The sequence below is a fragment of the Cyrtonyx montezumae genome, unplaced genomic scaffold (assembly GCF_038088225.1).
Source record: "Cyrtonyx montezumae isolate F1298 unplaced genomic scaffold, pur_monq_1.0 scaffold_8, whole genome shotgun sequence".
Classification (NCBI taxonomy): Eukaryota; Metazoa; Chordata; class Aves; order Galliformes; family Odontophoridae; genus Cyrtonyx; species Cyrtonyx montezumae.
In genome coordinates, this window is record NW_027072089.1 from 102,162,486 (window position 1) to 102,189,584 (window position 27,099).

General features: G+C 37.1%; 1 protein-coding gene across 1 annotated transcript; it reads left to right on the top strand.

Moving 5' to 3' along the window:
* NPHP3 (nephrocystin 3) lies at positions 1 to 26,717 on the top strand. Its single transcript, XM_065752122.1, has 27 exons — positions 1 to 403; positions 704 to 829; positions 2,040 to 2,190; positions 3,631 to 3,783; positions 4,833 to 4,966; positions 5,183 to 5,343; positions 7,267 to 7,414; positions 7,967 to 8,041; positions 8,583 to 8,762; positions 10,076 to 10,179; positions 10,985 to 11,099; positions 11,723 to 11,866; positions 12,386 to 12,483; positions 12,954 to 13,056; positions 13,674 to 13,756; positions 14,761 to 14,899; positions 15,677 to 15,841; positions 16,477 to 16,571; positions 17,406 to 17,528; positions 17,927 to 18,116; positions 18,257 to 18,498; positions 18,887 to 18,962; positions 20,279 to 20,406; positions 22,386 to 22,626; positions 24,367 to 24,492; positions 25,387 to 25,502; positions 25,705 to 26,717. The coding sequence occupies exons 1-27, from the start codon at positions 56 to 58 to the stop codon at positions 25,883 to 25,885; spliced, it is 3,945 nt and encodes a 1,314-aa protein (XP_065608194.1). The 5' UTR covers positions 1 to 55; the 3' UTR covers positions 25,886 to 26,717.
* The last annotated feature ends 382 nt before the right edge of the window (positions 26,718 to 27,099 follow it).

Genomic DNA, 27,099 nt, shown 5'->3' on the forward strand with positions numbered 1-27,099 from the left:
GCCGTCGGGCACCTCCCCTCAGTGCTAATACTCCCGCCTTGGCAGGCCCCCAGCCATGGGGACGGCGTCGTCGCTGGTGAGCCCGGCGGGCGGGGTCGGGGAGGTGATCGAGGACACGTATGGCGGCGGCGAGGCCTGCGAGATCCCAGTGGAGGTGAAGCCCAAGGCCCGGCTGCTGCGCGGCTCCCTGCGGCGCGTCGGCGCCTCACGGCCCGGCGGCCTGATCGGGGCCAGCTTCAAGTCCACGGCCTCGGTGCAGGAGCTGGAGTGCGTGGCCGAGTACGAGCGCCTGAAGAAGGAGTACGAGATCTTCCGCGTCAGCAAGAACAACGAGGTGGCCTCCATGGTGAAGAAGGAGGCCAAGCTGGACAGGGAGAACAAGAGGCTGCGCGCGGAGCTGCAGGTAGCCCCAGACACTGGGTCTGTCGTGCTCACCTGGAAGGATGTGGCATGGAGCTGAGAGCGTGATGGCTCATCCTTCCCACGGAAGGCAGGGAAGCAGCGTGCATCCCTGTGCCATGCTGGTGGCTGTCGTGCCTCTCTCTGGGTGGGGCTGTGTGATGCTTGGCATAGTGCTCCTTGGATTAAGGAGAGCTGTGGGGTAGCGTATTGAGACATGGCATTCACTAGCTGGAAAGTTATTTAAAACCATTTATCGCCAATTGCTGTTCTCTCGGTAAAGCAGTGTATTCAATCTTTTCAGGCGCTTCAGAAGACTTACCAGAAAATACTTAGAGAGAAGGAAAGTGCATTAGAAGCTAAATACCAAGCCATGGAGAGAGCTGCCACATTTGAACATGATCGAGACAAGGTCAAAAGGCAGTTCAAGGTATGGCCATACTTTTCTTTCCCTGGGAAAAAAAACAAAATTGATATCAAGTTGACACTTAGTCTCATTCCCTGAAGAAACTTCTTTAAAACAGCTTTTACAAAGACCTATCCTAAAAAGATTGAGGAACTGTGGTTGTAGCTGATTATTTCCTTCAAGGTAGTCCTATAATTTCTCTGTGAGATTAAAAGTTGAAAATAGCTTTTAAAATACTGAAGTAAATTATGCAGAGATATGTCTTAAGCTAAATTCCTGTGTTATTCCAGCACGGATTCTTGCAGCTTCCATACCTGAGAGTGATAGGAAAATGTGGGCCTGAAACTGGCACATGCTGAAGAAATGTGTAAACACAGAGTCTTGTTTCTGAATCTACTTGTATTTAGCAATGTATGACTTCTAACTCACATTGAAGTGTGTATTGGTACACCTCTTTTGGCTGCTAAAATGTGAGAGACCTTTCAAGATGAAAGCATTTGCACTACTTTGAGGAAGTCAAACTGATACTTCCACTTTTCCTTTGCTGCTCGTGATGGTACTTCCACCACCCAACACAGGGCAACAGATCTTGGTTTTGCACCGTACTGAAGATTCTGTATATCTTTAATTGTAGCAGGTGTTAATATTTAGCACATACATAAAAAGAAAACCGTTTTGACCTCGTTTAAGAAAGTGAGACTGGAAGAGGATTTAATCTCATTCTATTTAAATCTAGGTTCCTGTTTCCTTCCTCTAGTGATGGTAACATTTTAAAACAGGACATCTGGAATACTCAATCGCTTTCTATATTAGGAAATTTAGATTGCCACTATAGTCAAAACTAAGTACAAGATTATATGTGAGTGTTAAAAATACATGGAAAACTAAAAGAAAACCTTTGAAGGAGATTACCACATGCAGTGATTTTAAAAGACACTAAATTTAAAAGGTCAGGAAAAATGCTTGTCATTGTTAATGAACTTCTCACACTAATGCAGTCTCCTAACTTTCAGAATGGTATGTTAAGCTTTTTAAATGGTAAAATTTTAACATCAGATAATTTTTAACTTTGTTTTTCTGCTTATTCATAGTTTCTGATTGGTTTTTGTTCACATTCTATTCTTTTTTCCCTGCTAAATGGTTACTAGAAACTTTACAATTGAAAGTATTTCATGGAGATTCAGGAATCTGATTCAAATTTAGTTTAGGGTTTTTTGTTTTTTCCCACTTGTAGATTTTTAGAGAAACAAAAGAAAATGAGATTCAGGACTTACTGAGGGCCAAACGAGAACTAGAAGCAAAACTTCAGAGACTCCAGGCCCAAGGAATCCAAGTGTTTGATCCTGAAGAGTCTGATTCTGATGACAATTGTACAGATGTCACAGGTGAGAATTTCATCCCCAGCATTTAGTGTTATAATGTAATTGAACGTCTGAGAAGAATAGAACAGAATTATCTTCTGCTTATTAATCCAGCTTGAAAAGCAACAAAAAGTATTTTAAATGATAAAGGGAGTTGACTTTGCAAACATAATATGAACAATGGAAGCCCCATGAATCAATGAAGAAAATATAACACTGTCTAGAAATAGAGAGACAGTGACTTCTTTTAAAAAAATTGTTCTGTTGACAGTTTGCAGTCTGTTCTGAGCATTCTTCTGAGTTTTCTTATTCTAGATCTGGGAGATTATGTTCTTGAGGATCCAAAAGAGTTTATCTGAAACCAGAGGGAATCTTGGGTAGACCTACAGTCTGTCAGTAATTCTATAATGAAATATGCCAGTCTCAGCTGCTGTACTTTGCAAAGTAACAGTTAGGTGTTTAACAAACATGATCTAATCAAAAGAGTTGTTTAATTGGAGAACTTTTTGAGAGGGGAACCCTTGCAAAGTTAGTGAAACAAAAGACTAAACCTTGTACATACCATAAGAGGTACATGCTAACACAGAAAGGATTCTGATGCACCTGTCACTGGTCCTCTGGCTTTGTACCTGATTGGAAACAGAACATTAAGGGTAGTGGACAGTCAGTATCTTCACACTGACATGGATGGCTACCATTACTTCTTGCACCATGAAGGATTACAGAGGAAACACTATCCAAGTGTTGTTGTGTAACATTTGCTTTGCTTGCTAAGACATACCAGCAGTCACATCTTGGTGGCAATATAAATAAATACTGATCTTTGAAACTAGAAATATTTCAAAATGTGTTAGTTGTCTCTTTGCATATTAATTGCCCATTTGATGAACTGTAGTGGTATAGATGATTTTTTTCTGCCTTTTGTCTTAAATGCATTTTTGAATTTACACTTATGTGAAGTTTAAGTTTCATTCCATTTCCTATTTACCTCCATTAAAGAATATTTAGTGTCTTGGAAGTTTATATAGTTTGACAGAGTCCTGTCTCACACAACACAGAAGGATGTATTCCAGTCCTCACCTAGAATGTTCCTAAACAAAACTTGTCAATTTTGTGATGTAAACAAATCACCGCATCAATACTGTGTACAGTTGTCCTGATTTGTAATCCAAGTCAGCATTTGAACCCAACAGATGTGGGCAATCCATGTAATAACAAGTAACAGTGCATAACCTCATCCTATAGTAGTTTGGCTTCCCCAGTAACTTCAGATTAGCATTTATTATTATTATTCTTTTGGTTTTCTTTTGCACTAAGAGGTGTGAGCACATCTTCTAAAGGAGAAAAAGGTATAATCAGCAGCATGTGACAGTTGATTTCAGCTCAATTATTTAAGACTGATAACTTGCCTTGTTTAGTTTATTTGTTTGCTTATTGTTGTTTTTTTTTACCCCCAATTTTTAGCTGCAGGGGCCCAATCTGAATATTGGAATGGAGGAGCCTTGGGAAGTGAGCCATCCATGGGCAGTATGATGCAACTTCAGCAGTCTTTCAGGGGGCCTGAATTTGCTCACAGCTCTATAGATGTTGAGGGACCGTTTGCAAATATAAACAGGGGTAAGAAATGGGGGACTATTTTGTTGGGACAGTATGTGCTTATGTCATTTTTCCATCCATTCCTCAATAATTTGACAGAATTGAGATACTTCTTTGTAAAAATAAAAGGAAACCGATGTTATGTTGGTATTAACGTAAAGTATATCCTTGTTTTCTCATTGGATTTGCGTAGTTTTTTGACTTTTCTTTGGGCTGGATTTATTGAAATCTAATTGCATGACAAGGATATATGGATTGTTATAGGAATCAGTGTTAGATGTTTGGTATCATAATTGTTGCTTTTTGTCTTTGTTTCCCACATGGCCTCTTGCAAATTGTCTTCCACCGCTCTATTTTTCCCCACTGTTGTCCTGGCCCTGGAACCCTTCCTGCATGGCAGCTCCTCCCTTTTTTCTTTTGTCCTTAAGGCTCTGATTCAGAAGTCTCTACCTACAGTGTGGGAGGGGAGAGTCTGCTCTGTGATGGCTCCGGCTTTCTGTACTAATCTTTCCATTGAGCCATTTGGTACTGAAAGGGAAACATATTTCAAGCTTGAAAGAATGATGAACAACAAAATGAAGAACCTAGGAAAGTTTTAAAGTTAGTTACTGCTGTGGTGAGTTGGCATATAGTACAGATAGAGAACACTGTGCATTCTCCAAAGAAGAGGCACTTCCCATGTTTCACTTTCATTAATTGGCTTGGTCTTATTGAAATACAAGTAGATCAGAAAGAAAAAAAACACTGTTTGATTATGGAGGTTTCTATTATTTCCACATACTTTTATTTATTTGACAAGTATCAACTTGATTCTTGTGCATATTTTTCATCAGTCACATTTTTAATATTGTTATAATACATATATATTTTTAAATACTGCTTTCCCATATTATCAAATTATATGGCATTATCAGATTGTGTGTGTTCTCTAAATTCTTTTTTACTATTAAATGAAAATAGTTTACTACTATTTTAAATTAAATGCAGTATTAATAATGTTAAGAGATGATTACTTATCCATTTTCCAGTGTAATCAGATACAGAGATATCTTCTTTTTTTTTATTGACAGATGACTGGGATGCTGCTGTTGCCAGTATATTACAGGTTACTCCTCTGTTTTCCCACTCCCTGTGGAGTAACACAGTGAGATGTTTTATTATTAGTACTGATGAGACTCAACCAGAAGTGGAGATCTTCATTAGAGTGAGTATCTGACAAACCTTTTGTTTCCCCCGTGATACTCTGAATATTTTCTAATCTTTCTTAAAAGCTTTGGTAACCATCCTGAGTTCAATCAATTCAGAGGAAGTCTTGTCAAGGACATTAGAGGAAGAAATTATATAGAAGAGAAATAATGAGATCTATCTAGAAAATATATACAGATTTAGAAATAAAGCAGTGATTCAAATTTGCTTTCAGAACTACTCACCAAAACTTCAAAGAATCTGTGAAACAATGGGCTACTTCTTTCAAGTTGTTCACTTTCCAGCAGCAAATGACAGTCATTTTAAAGAAGTAAGAAAATGGGAAATTGAAAAAAGTTCATTAGTCATTTTGCTCCTACATTTAACTTTGCCAAGGTGAGTATTTTCCAGGCTGGGAAAACAAATGGAAACTGGTTATTTATGCATAGTGTATAGCTTATTTAATTGTCTGTGGTACTTCATTCTGTTCAATTCCTGAGGTGGTATCTTCTAAGTGATACACCTTCAACGTTTAGGTTTATTGGTGCAAAAGGTTAAAAGAATGTGTCAGCTTTGTTGTCATTTACTTTTTCCTGTATCTATAGATTCTGTTAAAATACAGCATGAAATGTCTTTGTAATAAGGAAATGTTTTGCTTTCCAAGAACAGATTTCTGCCAAGCACATTGCTGGAATCTTAGGAATTCAAAGGGGCTGGCACAAATGGCTCCAGTGTTTTTTATTTGCTTATCTGTCCTTACACCTGCCCATAGTATTTTGGTTTTATTCTGTCCCATGTCATTTTTTGTCTCTGTCTTCTTTCTGTCTTGATTTCATGGCTCTTCTGTGCAGTACCTTACGCTAGCTTTGTATAGACGAGTTTACTGAATTTAATGATGTTTTAAGATGGTGATGCAACACATTCAATTTTTCTTCATTATTTAGTTCTATTTACCTCACCTCCTAGAAGAAGAAATATAACTCACTAAATGAAAAACACTGAAATGAATATATTTTTAGAACTGTGTTAGGTCTTTTTATTGTGCATTTGGGAGTTTGGGGCAGATTATTTGGTTTTCATGGTTTGGGAGAAAGGGGAATTAATTTTGCTGAAAAAGAGATTAAAAAAGGATTAGAGAAAGTATTATAGAAATTCATGGAATGATTGTTCCAGAATGTCTGTATAGAAGCAAAAGTCTCTTAAGTACTGGAATGCATTAAGTTTCAGATTAGGCATAGATTCTGAGCTTGAAAGGTTTCACAGCTGCATTATTAAAGCTCTTGTATTTACCAGACCTGCTGGTTCTGTGAGCAAAACATCCTTCCCCAGAAATCTAAAAGCTGGTTTAAGACTGTAGTAGCTAAGATTGATAGTAGTGGAGTGCATTAGGTAGCAGCCAGGTACCACAGATTATTTTGATTTGTTTTCATACAGCAACCATACATTTATGCTCTGACTGTCAGCTGCTGAAAGGCCATTGCCCCCCCAAGGGGAGCACTGTTGCCCAATTTACATGCGTAATAACCCAATTTACATGCGTGTCACAAGTATTTAAGAATAAATTCCTGTCCTCCCTAAACAAACAAACAAACAATAACAAGAAAAGAACAACCAAGCAGCAAAAGCCATCAACAACACAGAAGACTACTTCTGCAAATGGTATTTACTTATTTCTCTTACAAAATCTGTGACAAAACTCATAGTGCTTTTATGAAGAAAATAGTATTTGAGAAATCCTGTCTGCTGTTGTCAGCATCCCCAAATCACATGGTTTCTTTTGTGGAACAGAAGTAGACTGCTCGGTTTGAAAACTATGGATTCAATTCCTTCACACTTACTAAATGCTTTGGAGATTGGCTATGGGGCTATCCTACATGTCACAAATGCTAATAGTCTCTCCCTTATAATGTGTATTCCTTCTTCAGGGAATAAGACAGAGCCTTTAGAAAGGTGGTGGCAGAGCATATGTAATATTTGTAAATTTCATGTGAACCCATTTTATTTCCATGCAAAGCAATTATTTTTCACTTTGCATTTTGGTATGACAGGAAGATGGACTTTCAATTCACAAAGCATTAACCATGAAAATTAACCAAGTCTTTATATTTGTAGTACAAGTAGCATAAATTTGGCTTTTACATGTTCTTTTCTTCTGGGTTTATCTTAAGTTCTCAAATGAAATATTTGGTTATCCTTGTTGTAAATAGATACGACTTTTGAATTAGATTTTGCAGTGAAACCCATCTTCGGAGCTTGTATTGATTGAGCTATTTACTACAGCAGTGTAATATAGCACAAGAATGCTGATTTCCAATCTAGTTGTTTGTTGGAAGACTGTGAAGAAGCCTTCTTGAAAAATCCAGAAGAAAAACCCCGTCTGATTTACCACAGAATGAGAGATGACAGAGTCAGCTCAGACTCGGTGCAGCAGTTAATTGAGCAAATTTCTTATGTGAACAAAGCAAAGGTATGATATTTCAAATGCTGTTGAATTTTAAAAGACTTAACTTTCCTGTGATGAATAAGATCAAATGTTCGTAGTTTTAAGATTTTCAGAGAAATTACATTGGGCTCATTGCTCTGGGTACTCATTAAATGAGTAGATAGTTGAATCTGGAATTCATGAAGATTAAATTTTTCATGGACAGGGGAGAGAAAACACACTGCATTTGTACTGAAAAAAAATCCCAGTGCTATAGGGATGGAATTTCTCATCTGCATTTAGCTATGTAAATGGCAAAGGTCTTTATTAAGACCCCTCTGCAGGCACCGAAGATGTGTACCTCCAGAGACAGTCCTTGATCTCAAAATAGCTGATTGCCTATTATGTCTGTCTGTAGAAGGGACTGTTAAGAACAGCTGAAACTAAATGCCAGAGTTTTAAATGCTTAAACAACATGAATCCTACCTGAGGAGTACATCAAAAGTGATTTTAAATGTGTTGCAGAAAGTTTTAAGTCCTAAATACTATTCCCAATTGGATTCAGGGTTGCTTCATGTTTGTCATTTATTTTTTCAGATGATTGACCATGTAGGAGATGTGGAGGAAGGAACATATGAAATCTATACTTGTGTGGAGAAGATAATTAAACAGGTAGGATACTAAGCACTTCACTGCTTTTTATTTTCCTACTCAGATTTATGATCTCATATGCTGTCAGTGTGATTGTGATATGCTGATTCAATGCAATTGAGGTATTCTTTTTGTGTTGCATCACTGGCAGCTGCTAAGCAAGAAAGTCTTAAAACAGAACTAAGCAGTGTTTTTCTACAAAAAAGCAGGAATAACATGTTCAAGGGATCAAATGTCGGACTAAGTTCTCTGTTAATGTGATGTTCCCAATGGAATAATGAAAGATTGCCTAGTCCATTCTCTCCTTAGCATTCCTTGTAGTGTGTTGCTTCCACTGACAGAAGAGTAAAATTAGTTTATAGAGACCTGTGTGTTTTGAGTTCCCTTTGATTCATCTAATAGCCTGCTTAGTTGCATTCCCTGACAGTGTGAAAGGACATGAGCATACTGATATTAGTAGAGTTGCATTCATAACACTGTGTCATCGAGAGTAACACTGTATGCATCTAAACTTTTTAAAGTTACAATTGCAGTTGTTTCCACATTATACTGTTTCACTCAGGATATATTGGGCTGTGAAATGACAGAACTGGAAAGCAAAGATTTGGGTAATAAGGAAGAGTCCACTGCTCCTGAGGAGGAAGTTTTTGGCGACGTACTGTGGGATGCACATGATGAACAAGAACAGATGGAAGCTTTTCAGCAAGCCTCTAATTCAACATGTGAACTGGGATTTGAGAAAGTAGGTACACTAGAAATGTGTATGGATGCAGAGGAAGCCATCACTCATTTCGCTCTCTTGTGAGGCAAGATGTAGTTCTACCGAAGAAGTTGTGTCTGAGAGCATCTTTGTGGCTGCTGCTCCTTAGGCTAGGAGAAGCCATATGTCTTATGTAGATGGCATATTTATTTTCTGGGAGAGATGCCAGTTTGCCTGTTGTTGAATGGCATTGATGAAGAAGCAGTTGTAGTTTCTACACTGGGGAAAAGCACTAGAATGGTGTGCCAGGAGTTGAGTGTTCTCTTACACGTTGAATGTCAATAAGGAAAAGCTCTGAATGTCTTTTTTGAAGGAAATTGGAGCTCTATCTTGACATCTGGAGTTAGGTTTTATGCAGATGGCTAATGCAAAGATTTCATCTCATTCTACAACCAGACATATTTAAAAATAACATAGTAAATTTAAAGGTAAAGGTATATTGAATAACTCAGCCCTGTTATTGGAAATAATTTTTTAAAGAATTTCAATATGTAGGTGCTGAGAACAGATATATGCAGGGGAAGCGTAATAAATGTAGAAAGTAAAAAACATTAAAGTCACAGAAAGTGATGTCACATCTGATCTGGGCAGTGCTGTGATATAATCTAAAGATGCAGCCTCTGTGTTAGTATACATTAGGATCCCAATTTTACTAGTACTGTTTATTCTTTTACTTTGCTGTTCATATATTGGCAATGAGTTGGAGGATTGTGCTAACTTTACAACATACCAGAACAGTTAAATAATAGAATATTAAAAGAAAACATGTATATGTATCTTAATGTGCCTCTACTTCTTATCTGCAGACAAAAGTATTGCTCTGAAGTGAATTAAGGGCATTTTGTTTTGTTTTGCTTTTAAATCATCCTGAAAGCTGCCGTAACACTGTTGGACTTCCATGTGGGAAAGAGACTGTTACTTTTATGTGCTTAGTGGCTTCATAATATCATGCCACACACAAACTTTGAAGACTTTGTCCTAGCAAATGTATCCGATACAGAAGGATAGTTGAGACGTGGAGAGGGGAAAGAAGCCTGAATGAACATATTACCCAGTTGCTTTACTATATTAAATGCAGTTCAGTTTATTAACACTGAAAGCTCTTACCATATCAAGTTTTGAAAAAAACCTGCATGTACTTTATATTTCATTCAAGAGATAATAAATTTTGTCATTTAAGCTTTCATTATAAATGCTATTACACATGGCATTAGGTTTAAGATGGTTTACAGTAATAGCAATATATATTTTTCTTAAATAGCAGAATGTTTGTAATGGTTATTTCTTTTTTATAGTATTTTGAACGTCTAAATGACCTAGTAGCAGCACCAGCACCAATTCCACCTCTGCTTGTATCAGGAGGACCAGGCTCTGGGAAATCTCTCCTTCTGTCAAAATGGTAGTGTAATATTTTGCTCTTTTTAATTTGCCTTACTTTTTTAAATGTAACTTTTCCTTGTTCTTTCCCTTTATCTTTTTTCCTGGTTTTGTTTCATCTTTTTTCTTCCTTTCCACTGTTTTTCTTTCCATGTATATATTTTTTTTATTTTCTGTAAAATGTAAGAAAAATATTTCCATTCCATTTCTTGTATTGTTTCAGTTTAATTAAGGTGTAAATGTTTACAAAGCACTGATGTCATGAAGCAATCCTGGAAGGTTTTGTAACAGTTGGGTAATTGGACTGGCTTTAACAACTCCACGACTCCAGTGGCAAAATCCTACAGATCTGTCCTTGTGCAGCATACTTAAATGGTTTCTGTAGCTCTTGTTGCCCTTCTTTTGTACCTAAAGCAGTCCTTTGGAGTCTTTTTTACTCAAATAAAAGAAAGATCAGATAGTTTATCATAGCATTGTATTTTATGGTCACTCGTAGATTATTATAGGATTTGCTGTCATAAAAATTGGATTGATAGTGCCATTACTTCTATAAAGCTCAATATCCTGTGAATATCCAGTGCCACAAAGGGTAGTTGTTAATGGCTGCTGGTACTGGGGGGAGCAAAACTGAAGAGACATAAACAGTTCAATTCCACATCAGAAAACATCTGACGTTCTGTAAGGTAAACACTGAACCCCTCTAACTCAGATATTCTAACTCCTTTGGCAAAACTCATAATTTTTAAGTTACATTTGGAAAAGTAATCTGTTATATATGGGTGGCTTTTATTTGGTTGTTTGAGTGTTGTCTTTACCTCCCTCTGTAGGATTCACTTGCAGCAGAAGCATTCACCAAACACTCTGATTCTTTATCACTTTGTTGGGAGACCCTTGTCTACCAGTTCAGAATCGGCATTAGTAATTAAACGCCTTACTTTAAAGGTATGCTGCATTATTACATACTCTGCTTTGCATGATTCACTGGAAAGTGCCAGTGTCTGTGTGGAGATCCAAAGAAGAATTTATACAGGTTCTTCTACATCCATCAAGAGTAATGAAAGCGTAAGATGTTATAGAAGGGGGAAATCTGACACTACACATGGAACGTGTAGTCTCTCTCCTATGTCCATTTATTTTTGAATTGTGTTGGATATTTGGGAAATAAATGAAAAGTACTTTTGTGCCAGGGTCTGAACTTCCTTTTTTCTTCATACGGTGGCAAAGAAAAGACTTTGCAGGACTAAAACCATTAGAAAAATGAAATCAACTGTGTGCTCCTAGCAATTTTCTATTTTAGAGGTCCACCTTTTTTAACCTGCACAACTTTGAAGTCCTTTGAAGTCTCCAAATCCCTTGTCCCTTGTGTAAACTTACGTTCGCTTTGTAGAATTATACAATGAATTCAATACATATTATTTGTTCTTTATAACCTAGAAGAAAAGAATCCTATGTGAACTTGACTAGAATTACCCCACTATTATGTAATTTTTCTCTTTTGTGTCTGTGGATCTTTATTCCACTCTCTTTTAAGGTAGAATTTGTTATGTATGTTTATTATTCTGCAGCTTATGCAACATTCTTGGTTAGTGTCACCTCTGACCTTGGATCCAGCTAAACTTCTGGAAGAATTTCCCCGTTGGCTGGAGAAACTTTCTGCACGTCATCAAGGCAGCATAATTATAATTATTGATTCTATTGACCAAATACAGGTATACTTTCAGAATGGTTACCATATGTCAGTCCAAAAGAAAAGTTGACTATTGCAATAGGTTCAGCTGTATAATAATATGTCCATTGCTGTATAATGAGCACATTTAGAATAATATACAGCAAGTGCAGATGAGGTAAAATAAACTTCCAGTTTCATAGATGAAATCTGTGGGTTGTGGGTTTTTTTGTTTTGTTTTGTTATTGCCTTTTTAACAGCTTCGTTCTTGAGTAGTTCAGATATATTATTTATGTAAAAATTCACCACTGTGAACTGTTTACTGGGCAAATAGCCCAGTCTTCGAGGCAGACATGTTAACGGTAGTGTTCTGTCTGCTTTATTTAATGTTTGGTCATCACTGGATCATTTAGTACTGTTTCAAGTATCAGATCACGAACAATTTGTAAGGACACTGGAGTACTCAAGACTCCATTCTCTGAGCTGTGTGATGAATGAAACCCATCAACTTCTGGCATTTGTTTTGAACATTTCTATTAAATAATCAAAACCTGTTTTTAAGCAAGCTGAAAAGCATATGAAATGGCTGATAGATCCACTGCCAGTGAACGTGAGAGTGATTGTATCAGTGAATGTAGAAACGTGTCCACAGGCTTGGAGGTATGTTACATTTATGAGATGTTTCAAAGTAGCTTGGCTTAAAGAAAATGTTTTAAATAGAAGTTACTACTGAAGAGCAAACGATCAGATTTGTTAAAGCCTGGAAATGTAATCAATAGCTAAGGTTTTGCAACTGAGTGCAATGGACTGTACTCATATACTGTAACTGCAGTGAGAACAGGTTTTATTTGTTATGAAACCAGAATTTTGTTTTATTCTGATGGATTTATCCACATGACTGTGTGGGAAAATATACTAAATGCAATCACATGCATGTCAGGAACCACAATACGGTGATGTAGATCCAGGCTAAAAGTGAAAATTTGACTAGTGATGATTAGAAATTTTTAGTAGCAGGGAATAAGTTCAGTTACTGATTTGATATCAATCATTAAAAACTTTGGAACTTTGATGTATTTTTTTCCCCAGTCTCTAAGATCTGTGTATAATTTTGTTCTCTCTTACCAAAGGCTGTGGCCTACTCTTCATCTTGATCCGCTGAATTCCAAAGACGTTAAAGCTCTCATTAGTGCAGAATGTAGCTCTGCGAATGTTAAATTGACTAAAGAGCAGGTAAGTCTTTTGTAGTTCTTCTAAAGTACTTTACTCTTGTAAAACTTCCATTGAAAACATGGAAAGATGAAACAAGTGCAGCAGCCAAAGGAAAGTATTGTATTTAGCTAAGTAGTACTGCTCAAAACAGAATGCAGTTTGAGGTTGTTGGTTTTTTTATGGTTTTGTTTTTTTACCTCATGGCTCATAGCATCAGAGCACAGATGGAACAGTGTAAATTATTAACTGGAAAACTGTATGGTTGCACATATTGCCATAAGCATATTCTTTCATTTTAGACTCATAAAAGCTTTAGTATTGTATAATCATGTAGCAATGATTGACTAAGTGGGGAAAAATTATTTTACCTCTTCGCCTTGGAGATTGATGCTGTAAGGTAATCCTCATCTTTAGAGATGTAGTGATTAAATCCCAACTGTTTTCAACCTAAATTGGAAGGGAAACTTTACCTTGTATGCTACTGTATCTAGAAAAACATGCAGTATTTTGTGCTCTAATTTCATGTCGTACTTTTCAGATGTTACAAATAGAAACATGTCTGAAACTTCTATTTTCTTGTCAAAAGATGAACTTCTTGTTGGTGTGGATGATTTATCTTTTTGTTTAAAATCTTATAGGAGAAAAAGCTTGAGAGACATTGTCGTTCTGCCACAACTTGCAATGCTTTGTATGTCACTCTTTTGGGCAGAATCATTGCTCGGTAGGTACAGATGATCCTGCAGTTGTGGTTGTCACTAGATTAGAAGGTTTGCAAGTAGATTTGCTAGCATTTGAAACACAGTCATTTGATATAGAATGAATCCTCCTAAGAAAAAACAGGAGAGCAGTATCTGAAATTTCCCACTTCACTGACTGGAAATGCAATGGGAGTAAATAGGAGCATCTAATCTCTGTCGTTTTGATACTGTGTGAGTTCATACAGCTCTGAATGTATCCATCTGACTTCTAGTTTTCTTTTCTTTTTTTGTTCCTTTTGTTTTTAGATGCAGCAATTACCTTAATGCTTTTTAGTGGCATTTGGAGAATGATGTTATTGTTTTGTTAAACGTTTTAATTCAGGTCTGTTGTATTTACTGATATACCAGATAGCTTGCCTCATAGATTTTAAGGCTAAAAGAGAGTTCAGTGATTGCTTAGTTTAACATCCTGCACATGGTATTTAATTGCATAATTCCTGTTGTGGAGAAAATCAATCTTCCTTTTTGTGCAACAGAATATATCCATGTGCATTGGTTTATTATTAACCTAGACTTCATCTTGTTGGGAAAGCCCTGTTTATAATCTAGAGACTCCTAGAAGATGATAATTTACTCTGGGTGACTGATTTTCTCTCTTTTTTTGTTGCTGTTTTACATTCTGGAATGCTTAATTGCTCTTGAAAACATGCCTTGTAAATGCATTAGGTGAAACAGCAGCATGTGGTTTTATCTTCATCCAGTCTGATATTCTTACTGTGTGTGCTTGCTGGAGGAGGGAACACTGCAACACATCTCTTCATGGAAGTAAAAATGTTGCAGTTACTTAGAGAAATCTGATAGGTGCCTTCAGGAATTTCAGCTCTTTCAGTTTTAATCTTGCCAGGTACTTGAGCTCCTCAAACTCAATAGGAATTGAGAGCATTTTTGTGGTAGAACTTTTTGCTAATTTGTTTTTCTCAGTTGAATTTAATATGCTAAACCATGTTCCTTTTGTCCATCTTCTCAGTGTTGGAAGTACAGGAAATATTGATGAAACCCTTCAACAGTGTTTCCAGTGCCAAGACACTGTGTCCCTGTACAGGCTTGTTTTGAGATCAATTCAAGAATCACTGTTCAGTGATAAGGAGAAAGGTCTTTTGAAAGAGGTAAGCAGGGAATGCTTTATACAGGAAATGTATATCCTTTCCTGTAAAATTTTTTTCTTAAATTAAAAGTAAATACTGATTTATGTATGTTTAAATGTATAATTCAGAGAATGTTGCATTATTAACTAAAGACAGAAAATTTTATTAAACTAATTTTAACTGTTGCGTAACATACAACTTCTTTGTATTGATTTTAAAGTAAATCATTATTTCACAGAGCAAAACAGAACTTCTCCAACTTCTCTAAGATGCGATACAGAATTAACACTTCCTTTGATACCCTGACCTCAGGGTTAAGCACAGTGAATCTAATCAAAACATAATGTTGTGTGAATATAAGGCACAGTATGTTAGATTTCTGATTCCTCTTCCTGACTCTACAGAATTTCTTTGTTTTGTGGTACATTTATTTTGAATAAGGACATGACACTCGACTATTGCAAGAAGTTCTTTGGTTCTGGCAGCATCTTCAGCATATTTTTCTTGGATTGAAGTTCCTTTTGGCAATGGATTTTCTCCTAAATGGTTTAGAGGAAGATCTAGGGAAACATTTGTTCATCCCAGTTTTTGGTTAAAGGTCCCATTTGGTGCTTCCCCTTTTTAGAATACTAAGTCATTAACGCTGAGGAAAGGGTTTGTGTAGGTGGCTTTTTTTTCCTTGATATGTAAAGTTATGCCCAGTAATGCCCAGTGTTTTCTTTTGAATTTCAGTGCATCTGAGCTCTGCAGCAGATATTGCAAACTAACTGCATAAGGTGATTTTTCTGCTTTACGTAGATACTGTGTGTCATTGGTGTTAGCCACAATGGGGTGAGCGAATCAGAGCTGATGGAACTTTATCCTGAGCTGTCTTCTGTAGTGCTAGCCTCACTTGTTCACAGCCTGCACAAAATGTGTTTGCTGACATATGGCTGTGGTTTGCTAAAGTTCCAGCATCTCCAGGTAACTTCTTTAGTTCTAAATATGTGCAAATGAAATACAAAAGCTTTTGTCCAGATTTTGGTCTTGACTGCATTGTGGTAGATGTGAAAGATGTTTCAATCTGTTTATGTTCATTCAGCTTTACACCTACATTCAGAATTAATTTTCTGTCTCATAATTTAAGTTGTTCCCTTGCCATATTACACCTTTAATCCCTGCTGTTCTTTTGATAAATTTGGTTATTAACAGTGTAGATAGATTTGTGTTTGCTCATCCAGTTTTCCTTAACTTTTTGCCTGATATTAGAATTACTTTGAAAACTACTAGATCTGTGTTGCCAGTGGTGGTCAGTGTTGTTTAGCAGTTGAAAAGCTGGCATTTCAAGCCTTCAGAAATTTCTGACTGTTAAATGTTAACTCAATGCGTCTTAGAAAGCACTGGTTCCATAATAACAAGCTGAATTGAAGGAGAAGGTAATGTTATCTGGACAACCAGGGATTCGGTACACTGCATGACAACGTTCGTAGTGCTTTCAGAAGAAGATCTTGCAACTTGGGACTTGTTTGATTAAGTAAATTCTGTCATAATTCTCTCTGTATCATTTGTACTTAACAAATTAAGTGCATACTCCCTCTCTCAGTTATATTCTCTTTCAGGCTTGGGAGATGGTGAGATCAGAGTTTATGGAAGAAGGTGCAAATGTTTCAGCCTATAGACAAAAACTTGTGGACTATTTCACCATGCAGCTAAGGTAGGTCATAATTCCTCAAGATGTGCCTCCTGGAATTATTATTTTTTTTATTATTACATATTTTTGGACCCCGTATAGTAAATAATCACTGCAAAATAACCCTACAAAACCCTCACTGTCTTTTGACTTGTTTATTATTGGCATATTGCTTTTTAATATTGGAAAAGATTGAGGACCATGGTGGGAAAGAAAAAGAAGTTACCATGTGATAATCTGTGGCATATATTCATAACGCGTCTGTTATTTTGTGGTAACTGATCCCACATAGATTCTTAACTCTTAGTAAATGCTAGGAAATTTGAGGTTTCCTGGAACTAGAAGAGACAAGAGACCTTGCATTCAGCAAGCAATAGGCACATACTTAAGAGGAGGTCCAATAGTACAGCTGAAAAGTTACGAGTTCATACCCGTATTGAAAAATAGGTTTGCATTTAGAGTCCTGAGTCAGTGTCCCAGCTGTGGAGTGCTGATGCTCAGAGCATGTGCTGTTGGGTAGCAGCTAGCCAACGGGGCCACAGTGTGCACAGAGAAAGGAGGCACAAAGGGACAGTGTTTCTGGGCTACTGTTATCCTGGGAGATCCAGATTAGCACATGTGAGAGAGAGGAAGAGCTTCCTGTGAAGTCCTGGGGGTCCCAGGGCCCTCTCAGGTAGCAGTAGAATAAAAATGTGAGAAAACAGAGCACATAGGTCTAATAACAGTCTGCCTCTTTATTTAAACACTCCGACATGGCACGTGTATAATTGCCTTTTTTCACATCAAATTGATGAGTAATATAATATGGAGAGGCATAATGCCTCTCCATTTATATTTTTATGGCTTTTCTTTCAACAGTCGAGACCGAGTCACTTGGAGAAGTGCAGATGAACTTCCCTGGCTTTTTCAACAGCAGGGTGACAAGCAAAAGCTACACAAGTGTCTTTTGAATCTCTTTGTATCCCAGAACCTTTACAAAAGGTACAAAGTTAGACACTGCTTTGGGGGTGTGAATGTTTCAAAGTATTTTTTTTTTTCATCAAGCACATTAAATATGAAGTGATTTATAATTATTTATTTTAAAGTATAAATCAGAAAATGGTAGATATAGATTGAAGGAACTTAAATAGTAGAGGGTAAAGTGGTAATGCACTGGTGACCTTACTTTCATATAAATAGTGCATTTTTTCATTTCTGTTGCAACTGGGGCTTTGGTAAAGTCATAAATACTAATGTTGAACAGAAACAGTCTCAACACATTGTCTTTGTATGATATAGAGAAAAATTCATGCATATGGCCCTATTCTTCTAACGCAGCATCAATCTGAAGAGAGAGGTGTCAGAGATAAGATGAGCTTCTTATTTCCTTGTTAAAACAGGGGACATTTTGCAGAATTGCTGAGTTACTGGCAGCTGGTTGGGAAAGATAAGAGCTCTATGGCAGCTGAGTATTTTGACTCTCTGAAAGAATATGAAAAAAGCTGTGAGGGAGAGGAAAGTATGATCTGCCTGGCTGATCTTTATGAGACCCTGGGACGGTTTCTTAAGGACCTAGGTCTTCTCAGTCAGGTGAGTACATTTAGAGACTTGTAACAGCAAGGAGGCAAATTAAGCAGAGCTGAATGTGTGCTTTCTGTTGCAGTTGTTAAATTATTGTAGCATTCAAGATGTTGCCTGCTGTCATCGTATTCTGAACCTCGTTCTTACAGGCCGTAGCTCCTTTGCAGCGGTCTCTGGAGATTCGAGAGACTGCACTGGATCCAGACCACCCAAGGGTGGCACAATCACTTCACCAGTTAGCAGGAGTTTACGTCCAGTGGAAGAAGTTTGGGAACGCTGAACAGTTGTATAAACAGGCACTGGAAATCTCTGAAAACGCTTACGGAGCTGAACATCCTCGGGTAGCCCGTGAACTTGATGCTCTTGCCATGTTGTACCAAAAGCAGAACAAGTAAGATGGACTGTGTTAGTGTTTTCTTTTATGTGGAAGTGGTACAGAAATCACTTCACAGACATTTTCTTCATGGAGCCAGACTATTTCTATAATTCTTTAGAGTCCTGTAACTCAACAATGAGCATGCCCTCTGTATTCTTGTAGCAGGCCACCCAGTAGAGGTCAGCTGTTGTGCTTAGTATTCCAACAAGCTTCTAATGAGTCAGAGGTGATGGAGGAGCATTATCTGTCCCCAGGCATTTTGGATTATCTTTATCTTGAACAAAAAGAGTGATTTTTGTTCAACATCCTTAAGTTCTCATTATTCACTTAAATAACTTAGAAGCTTTCCAGAACACCCAGCTACATTTGGCATTCTCCTAACACTGCAAATAACTGTTTTCAGATATGAACAAGCTGAGCAGTTGAGGAAAAAGTCCTTCAAAATACGCCAAAAAGCAGCAAGACGAAAAGGCAGTCTGGTAAGGAGATGTTTGATGTTTACAAGGAATGCAGGCATGCTGTGGCTCTGTTAAATAGATGATAAAATGTGCATGCAGAGCTGACAAATCTGATGCTCAAATGCTTTTGATAATTGGAGGCATAGGCAGTGAAGTGGCCTAGCAGTGGCTTTGGTAACTGCCCTTAAACTACTCTGGAAGTAGAGATGAATCAGGACAACTGGTATAGAGTTGACAAATGGAAAAGAAATATGTGGGAGTATGCATTTTGGGGGTGCAGACTTACTGCTGATAGAATCAGCTGTCAAAACGGCAATGGAGAAAGGTGTTCCCCAAAGATAACAGAGGCCTTTGTCCTACAGATACTGTGGAACAGAATCCTTATAGCAACGGTTAATCCCAGTAAAAGTATTATGTGCCATGATGAGGATTTTCCCTCTTTTTCTTTTCTGTTTTATATTATATTTTATATTTATATATAAATATAATATATAGCAATATATAATATATATACCATATATAATATAAATATATATTTACATTATATTTATGTTTACATATATAAATATAATTATAATAATTATTTGAAAACATTATTGTATAACATAATATAATATTAATATTATTATTAATAATAATGATGATAATTTTTCCTATGTCAGCTGCAGAGTTCCAGGGTCATTCTTGAGCTGAGAATTTGCTTGTCGTGTAGTGCCTGTACTATAAGTTCAGCCAGTAAGTCCAGAGCTCTTGTTATAGCTCTGATGAAAGTGATGAAAAGACATAAAAATATTGCTATTTCTGTTGTGCTTAGATACAGATGAATTTGGATCGCAAGGATTTTTACCATTTTTGCAATGAGCTCTGCTGCACAGATATTTCTGTTAATGCTGCAGAGATCAAGGCTAAGTATATAAGGCTGCATGTTTTTTAAGCATTAGCTTGGCAGCTAAGATCCATGTGAAGCCCTGAGTTATACTTCAGAGAACCTGGGTATGGCATTTAGGAAAGGAGGTTGGCTTGATTTTTTTAAGTTTATAAACGTAAGAATTTCATCTGAATTGGTTATTTGAACTGTGGAGTTTAAGTAAATTAGTATGTACGGTATAGGAAAAAGAGAGCTGTACTAAAGCACAGTAACTTAGATTTCCTGAAAGTGTGTTTGGTAAAACTTAATGTTAGATTGTAAATAAGCAGAATGCCATTGAGCTTGAGAACAGGAATTGAGTAGAATTGTTTTCCTCCTTTGGCACAAAACTACAGTATTCTAATTTTCTTGTCTTCAGTAACATACTTCGAAAGTAATGATGGTTGTCTTACTGTGTGTTTCGCTGTAGTGTGGCTTTGCTCTTCTGCGTCAAAGAGCCCTGCAACTGGAAGAGCTCACACTGGGCAAGGATACACCAGACAATGCTCGAACCCTCAATGAGCTTGGAGTCCTTTATTATCTGCAAAATAATCTTGAGTAAGTTGTGTTCTTCTTGACAGCTCCACGGAGTGTTCTCATAGATCACACATGGAAGCAAAGTTTGGAGAGCTAGCATTAAATTTAGAGAGCTGGTCAGACATGCATTGTAGTGATTTCTGCGGTTCATTCTGTTTTTGTTTCCTGTGAAATTCACTCATATTTTATAGACTTGATGCCACTAACTTGTACTAACAAATGAATGTATTTTCTGCATTCAGAAAGGATGTTTCATGGTTAAAATTGTCACCATCCTTTGTAGTGTTCATCCTTGAACATCAGGATTATGTTTTTCACATCACTTAAGTTGCCAGTATTAAAAGAGATCGTGTTAAATATTTACTCACAGTATGTGTTATCCTCAGGCTCTCACCCTGCAGGTCTTTTAAGAGCAAAAGAGGATGGAGCAGTACAAGTGCAGATTGAGATAAGCAGGGGTATTGATGAAGGGGATAAGCATGTACAATGCAGTTCTGATCACATGGTTAGTGATTTCTTTGGTCCACAAAGCAGTCTAGAAGTGGACGTTATGAGTGAAGTATAGAGTCATCGTATGTCCTGCTCTCCTGAACTGAATCTCTCCAGGAAAGAAAGAAAGTGCAAAGTATTTTTATCTTTTCCCTCTATTTGATGTTTAAATTGCAAGTAGTTCTTGGAGGACAGCAGTAGTATATTATAATTTGGAATCTGCATCTCTGTTAAATGTGGGATTTTTGCAGTGAAGGCCTTGATTTGTAACAGCTGTTGAAAATAGGTGGTGTTTTTTTTGTTGTTGCTTGGTTTTTTTTACCCTCATGATGCCACATGGAACTGGCTGATCATGGAGGATGAATATCTATCTAATCTCATTCAGAACTGTTTTAAATTCCACATTGCTCATATGCAGATATGTAAACATATCTCTGCTGTTTCACATGTGTGTAGAAGTATGGATCTTGTTCTGGTTAAGGTTTAAGTAATTTTGATGGCTGTTGTGTGTCTCTTCTGAATCTGTGAGTTCAAGATTGAATTTAGTGATAATTTGACACAATTAGAATGAAAACAGTGGCAGAAGAATGTGTCACTAGCAGTTGCTATGTGTCCTGCTTCATCCTTTGGTCCTTGCTTAGAGAGAACACCTTTCAATGCCTGTGTTAAGAGCTCCAGATTTGAATGTACAGTTCTGTATAAATGGTCTCTCTCTAATGTGAAGTGGATTTTTCTGATTTACTAAACTACAGTGATGGGAAACAGAGTCACACAAAATTGGTGCGTGTGTCAAGATGAAAAAATAGCCAGTTATAATGGATGCTGCCAGTATTATGTGGGGATCACTCATTGTTTGAGGTAAAGGATGTACTATGAATCCATAGTGGTATGGTAGTACACTATGCTAGTGAGATGAAAGGTGTGTTTTTGATTGGAAAATGCTTCAATAGTGGCATTACAGAGAGTCTTTTCCATTTTGTCACTTCCAAATAGATTCTACTGTAAGAATCTAGCTCATCACAAATGATACAGATATGATCACCTGAGCAGGAAGCGTCGTTAGGTCTTTCCCCCTTTTGGTATGAAAGCTACCTGCTGAATCCTGCAATATTTATTAAACACTTTACAGTTACTTGAAAACTGTGTGATGTGTTCTGAACCTTTACTTCACATTCCAGTATTGCTTCATCTGTGGAAGTACTTGACTGCTATTGGGAGTTGCACAAAAGTCAGTATTATTTGAATAAGAGTTACTCACATATCTGAAGATACAGGCTGAATTAAAGAGCAGCTATGGGGTTAGTTTAATGTTTGCTGAAACCTGCTAGACTGGTTTCTCAGTTTTCCACAGAGGTGCTTAAGTACTGCACTGAAATACATGAATTCTCTCTGCTTCTTAGGATCAGCCTGCATGTTTTCTACAGTTTCTGAGACTGAGCTTATTCTGTTTCAGTCACATCAGTACAGATGTTAACAGCTTTAAAATATTGCTCCTCAAATGTGTTCTGTAGGACAGCAGAACTTTTTCTGAAGCGCTCCCTGGAAATGAGAGAAAGAGTCCTGGGACCCAACCATCCCGACTGTGCACAGTCCTTGAACAATTTGGCAGCCCTGTACAATGAAAAGAAGCACTATGATAAGGCCGAAGAACTCTATGAAAAAGCTTTGGACATCAGAAGGAGAGCACTGGCTCCAGATCATCCCTCCTTGGCTTATACAGTGAAACACCTGGCAGTGCTGTACAAAAAGATGGTGAGCACAGCCCTGTTATCTCTTAACATCACCTAAAATGACGTAAGGGCTTGCAGTGTCACACTCTTCATGCAAAAGGAGAGAGGCTGTTTTGTCACCTATGTACATGCACATATAAAAGATGCATGTCGGAGGGACTTTATTACCAAGAAGCCTAGTAACTGTTTCAAGACAAACTTTGCTTAAAGGAAAACCATTTGTGAGTAACGTCTTCAGTGTCTTATGTGCCCAGTATTCACCATGAAGGAGAATTTCTCATCTGCTTAAAAGCTAATGCTTTTGTTGCAGCAAGGGAAGCTCTTGCCAGCTGTATTTGAGTTCTGTCTTGTACATGATGTCCATATACAGGAGTTTATTGAGACATGTTTTGATGTCTCTAAAACTAAAACATGATGAGTCGTGTTTTAGATAATGCAGAATAACATTGAACTTTACAGTCAATCTGAGACTAATTTGAAGGTTCTTAATGGAGACAGTGCTTTACTTAAGGCTGGCTCACGAGGGAGACAGCACTTCACAAAATAACTATGTGACTGAGCCATTTCCAACTTATGTTGATGCAGTGAAAGATGAGAGTTAACGTTCCCCACTAAACACATTGTCTGAAATAACATTAACAGAAGTCCAGTCTTCTCTGTGTTTCATCATTTCAAAATGTTTTAATAAATACTCAAAATGTTTTTGGGTTTCATGTTCTCTGCTCGCCTTGGCTTCTAGCATTGATGCTTCTAGAAATGGGGAAAGCACTCAGTATTTGTATCCAGCAGCTCTTAAGTAGCATAAATTAATTTGTGTGGTGAAGTAATGACACAGAGAATGAAGGAAAAAAGGGACAAATATCAGATATAGAAAATGACAATTATTTATAAGTATTTTTTTCCAGATATATTGCTGGTTGCCTTCAGCCTGTGACACTGTGATGTCTTGGAAAAAATAAGGAGAAAATTTGGGTTGAATTTTGCAATAACGGTGAACCACCACACAGTGGAATTTTGGACTATTAAGTTCGTCATTGCTATTAAATTTGAGAACTCACATTCTAATAATAAAAATCTAAGCATACTTCTGAAGTCTATCTGGTTACTATGGAAGTAGATTCAAATTCGGAAGAAAACATTTAATGGAAAAATAATCTGCATTAAAACTGATTGGGATATAAGAGGAGAATTTTAGAGGAGTTGGCCTAGAAGCCAAAGTCTCAACATGGTGAATAGGAAGTGATGAGTTGTTGACGTGGCGTTGAACACCAGAGCTGTTCCAGAGAAGACAGTGCAAACAGCACTTCAGTAATCTGAAAACTGCTCCTAAGTGAAGGCAGCTACATTCTCATTCCCAAATTACCAGTAAGATTTGGAACAAAGAATGAGCTCTCTGCTCTCATTTATGGCAGAATGAGGAAATGCAAGCGGAGAAAATTACTTGAGAAAAGTACAACTGAAAATTCTTTATAATAGTCTTGTAAATTATACTCTCATGGAAGAAAATGAAATGAAAAGGAAGAAGTAGACATAGCTGAGAAACACATTATCTGGAGTTGAATATGCTCAGTATTTTGGAAAACTAATCTTAGTATCTATTCACAGTGAATAATCTGTGTGTAATATAACTGTGAATTGACCCTTATTCTGGAAACAGAATACCCCAAGCTTTTTGTTCAAAATAGATCTTAGCCTCATCAACATCTATGATCATTTTGATACAGCAAGACAACTGAATTGTTTTTTGCCATGTTGTTTGCAGGGAAAGCTTGACAAGGCTGTTCCTCTGTATGAACTAGCTGTTGAAATCCGACAGAAGTCATTTGGCCCCAAACACCCCAGTGTAGCGACGGCTTTGGTGAATCTGGCTGTTCTGTATTGTCAGATGGTGAGTTTGTCATCTCTTCCGTGTTCAGCAAGAGTCGTGGGCTTTTTTAATAACCTAAGTAACACCAAAATAATGTAATCTCATTTATAAAGGAGCTCCTTATAGAACCTACAAATACTTAGGTTCAGTTTTAAAAAATGGAAGGATATTTGAGAAGGCAGGCGTATGCAGGGATCAGATAATTGCTGTGAGTTGATGTTACATGAGGACAGCTGGGCTCTGTAGTTGGTTGAGAATGCCCACATGCTTCATAGGGCTATGGCAGAATACACCATTTCTATCAATACAGAGTGGTATGAAGAAACACAGCTCCTCTGCTGACTCACTGGGTAACATAATTTTTTGAAATGTGTTCTCGTGAACTCAGAGTGCCCATCTTGAGCAGCTGTGACACTGCATATCTAAAAATCTGAGAGCTCTAACAGCTGACTTTTTTAACTTACAACTAAAATGAGATTTAAAGGAAATGCAGTCAACTTATTACTGAATTCCTTAATTAGTGTCAATGGGAGTGAGCAGTTTCTTCTTTTCTCTGCTTTTGCAATCTGCACATTGATTTTAATCAGTGATTCATGCTGCTTCAGGTAAAATTAAAGAGCATTTGGCAACTTAGAACTTTTTCTGGTACATATATTGAGATTTTTCAAAACTGCCTAGGAGGACCATACGCTAATTGGGAACAGGTTAATGAGAATAGGATTTGCAATTGAAAGCTTGTGGCTTTGACATTCTCAATTATCACACTCATCTACCAGCAGTATTGAGAACACAAAACACCTTTTCCATTGTTGAATATGCATGAATTTCTATCCAGGATGCATTGGTACTCTGTAGGAGGAAAAGCAGTAACAAAAGTATACACTTTTATAACAAACGACTTTCTAATACCCAAAGAAAAAGCAGACTGAAGCTTTACCTCTTTATGAACGGGCGTTAAAGATTTATGAAGACAGCTTTGGTCATATGCATCCTCGTGTGGGAGAAACTCTGAAAAACTTGGCTGTGCTCAGGTAAGATGATACGCCCTAGCCCTACAAAAATCATACAGCTATAAAAGTTAGCAGATAAAAATGACATATACTGGACTTATGTGTTAGGAAAGTAGGGAGCCTCAATTACGCTTGCTGATTGCATGCTATGCATTTCAGTTTGAATAAATTGAGAGACAAGATTTATGTGTTTGTTTCATCTTTGTTTTACTTTTCTTCCAAGTTATGAAGGAGGCGATTTTGAGAAGGCAGCTGAACTTTACAAGAGAGCTATGGAAATAAAAGAAGCAGAGACTTTGTTAATAGGTGGAAAAGCAATTTCTCGGCACTCATCGAGTGGAGACACATTCAGTTTAAAAAGTGCATTATCGCCAAACATTTTCCTGGAACCTGGACAGAGGTGATATAAACCTGCTCAAAGAACAGGTAGTTTCCATTGCTATTTTGTTATACATAAACTTACAAGGGAAACCTATTTTTCCTGAGATAAATTACTACTTTGGAACTTAAGACTGTCTTCGTGAATGAACGAAAAACATCTTTGATCTTGGAATCCTGCCGCATTAATTCTGTGGACTGTATGGTACCAAGTGAGTTTCTTTCACTGTGAGCAGATATGTGCAAGGGGTACTTGCTCAAACTATAGTCAGTGCCACAAACATATAGATTCAATACCTCTTAGTCTAAGTGCCAGGATTACAACAAGATAAATTGAACTGATGGGATATATTTTATGTGGTAGTAGTTCTATGTTGTAACAGCCTGGCTTAGTGTATTTATATATTTTTGTTTCATCAATCTTCTTGGCCTCTTTAGAAGCTTGTGACTTTTTCAATTTAATGTTTCTGACATTATAATGATTTTGAAAAAGTCACAATACTGTTTTTCACAAAGTTTTACCTGTGAGGTAATTTTACTTTTAAGCAAACTTGGATTCAAGAGGCTTCTGCAAAAATAATTGGTTTCCTTGGGAAGCAAATGTATCTAAATACATCACTGTATACAAGTAGAACTATTGTCAGATTCAGCAACTGTACTTGTTCAGTGAAAATGGTTTCAGTAAGGAATCTGAACAAGGGGGAGTATGATACAATGCCTTATTGTTAAGCCTTTAAAGATTCTTCCAGTGCTTAATCTCATTGAATCCTTTGAAATCCAAGAATGCTTGTGTTAGCTGGAAGAATCTACCAATGCAAAATAGTTTGACACCCAATAAAAAGATGCCAATCAAATCTACCTGCTGCATTTTCTTTAATTTCTTAGTCACTCAGAAGAAGCAGTTTCAAATTTGTTTTTATTCAGAGTAGGACTTGTGAATAGATCCCCTTTTGGAGTTAGTTTTTCCACTTTCAGACTAACGTTTTGGAAATGAGTTAAAAGAGGTTCCTCTTCTAGCCCTTGTTCTGGTAATAAAGGTTTTAATAGCTTGGTGTTACTGGGCAAAAGGAGGGGTGTATGAAACTGGCAGAACAAACATGCAACCCAGTAGGTCAAGGCTTAGTTAAAAAAGGATTAAGAAGTAGAACTTGAAGTTATTACACAGTAGCAGGAAGCTTTGATCTTTGTAACAGCACTCTGACATTTCTCTTCAGTAAAAGGTTTTCTTAAGGAGACAAAG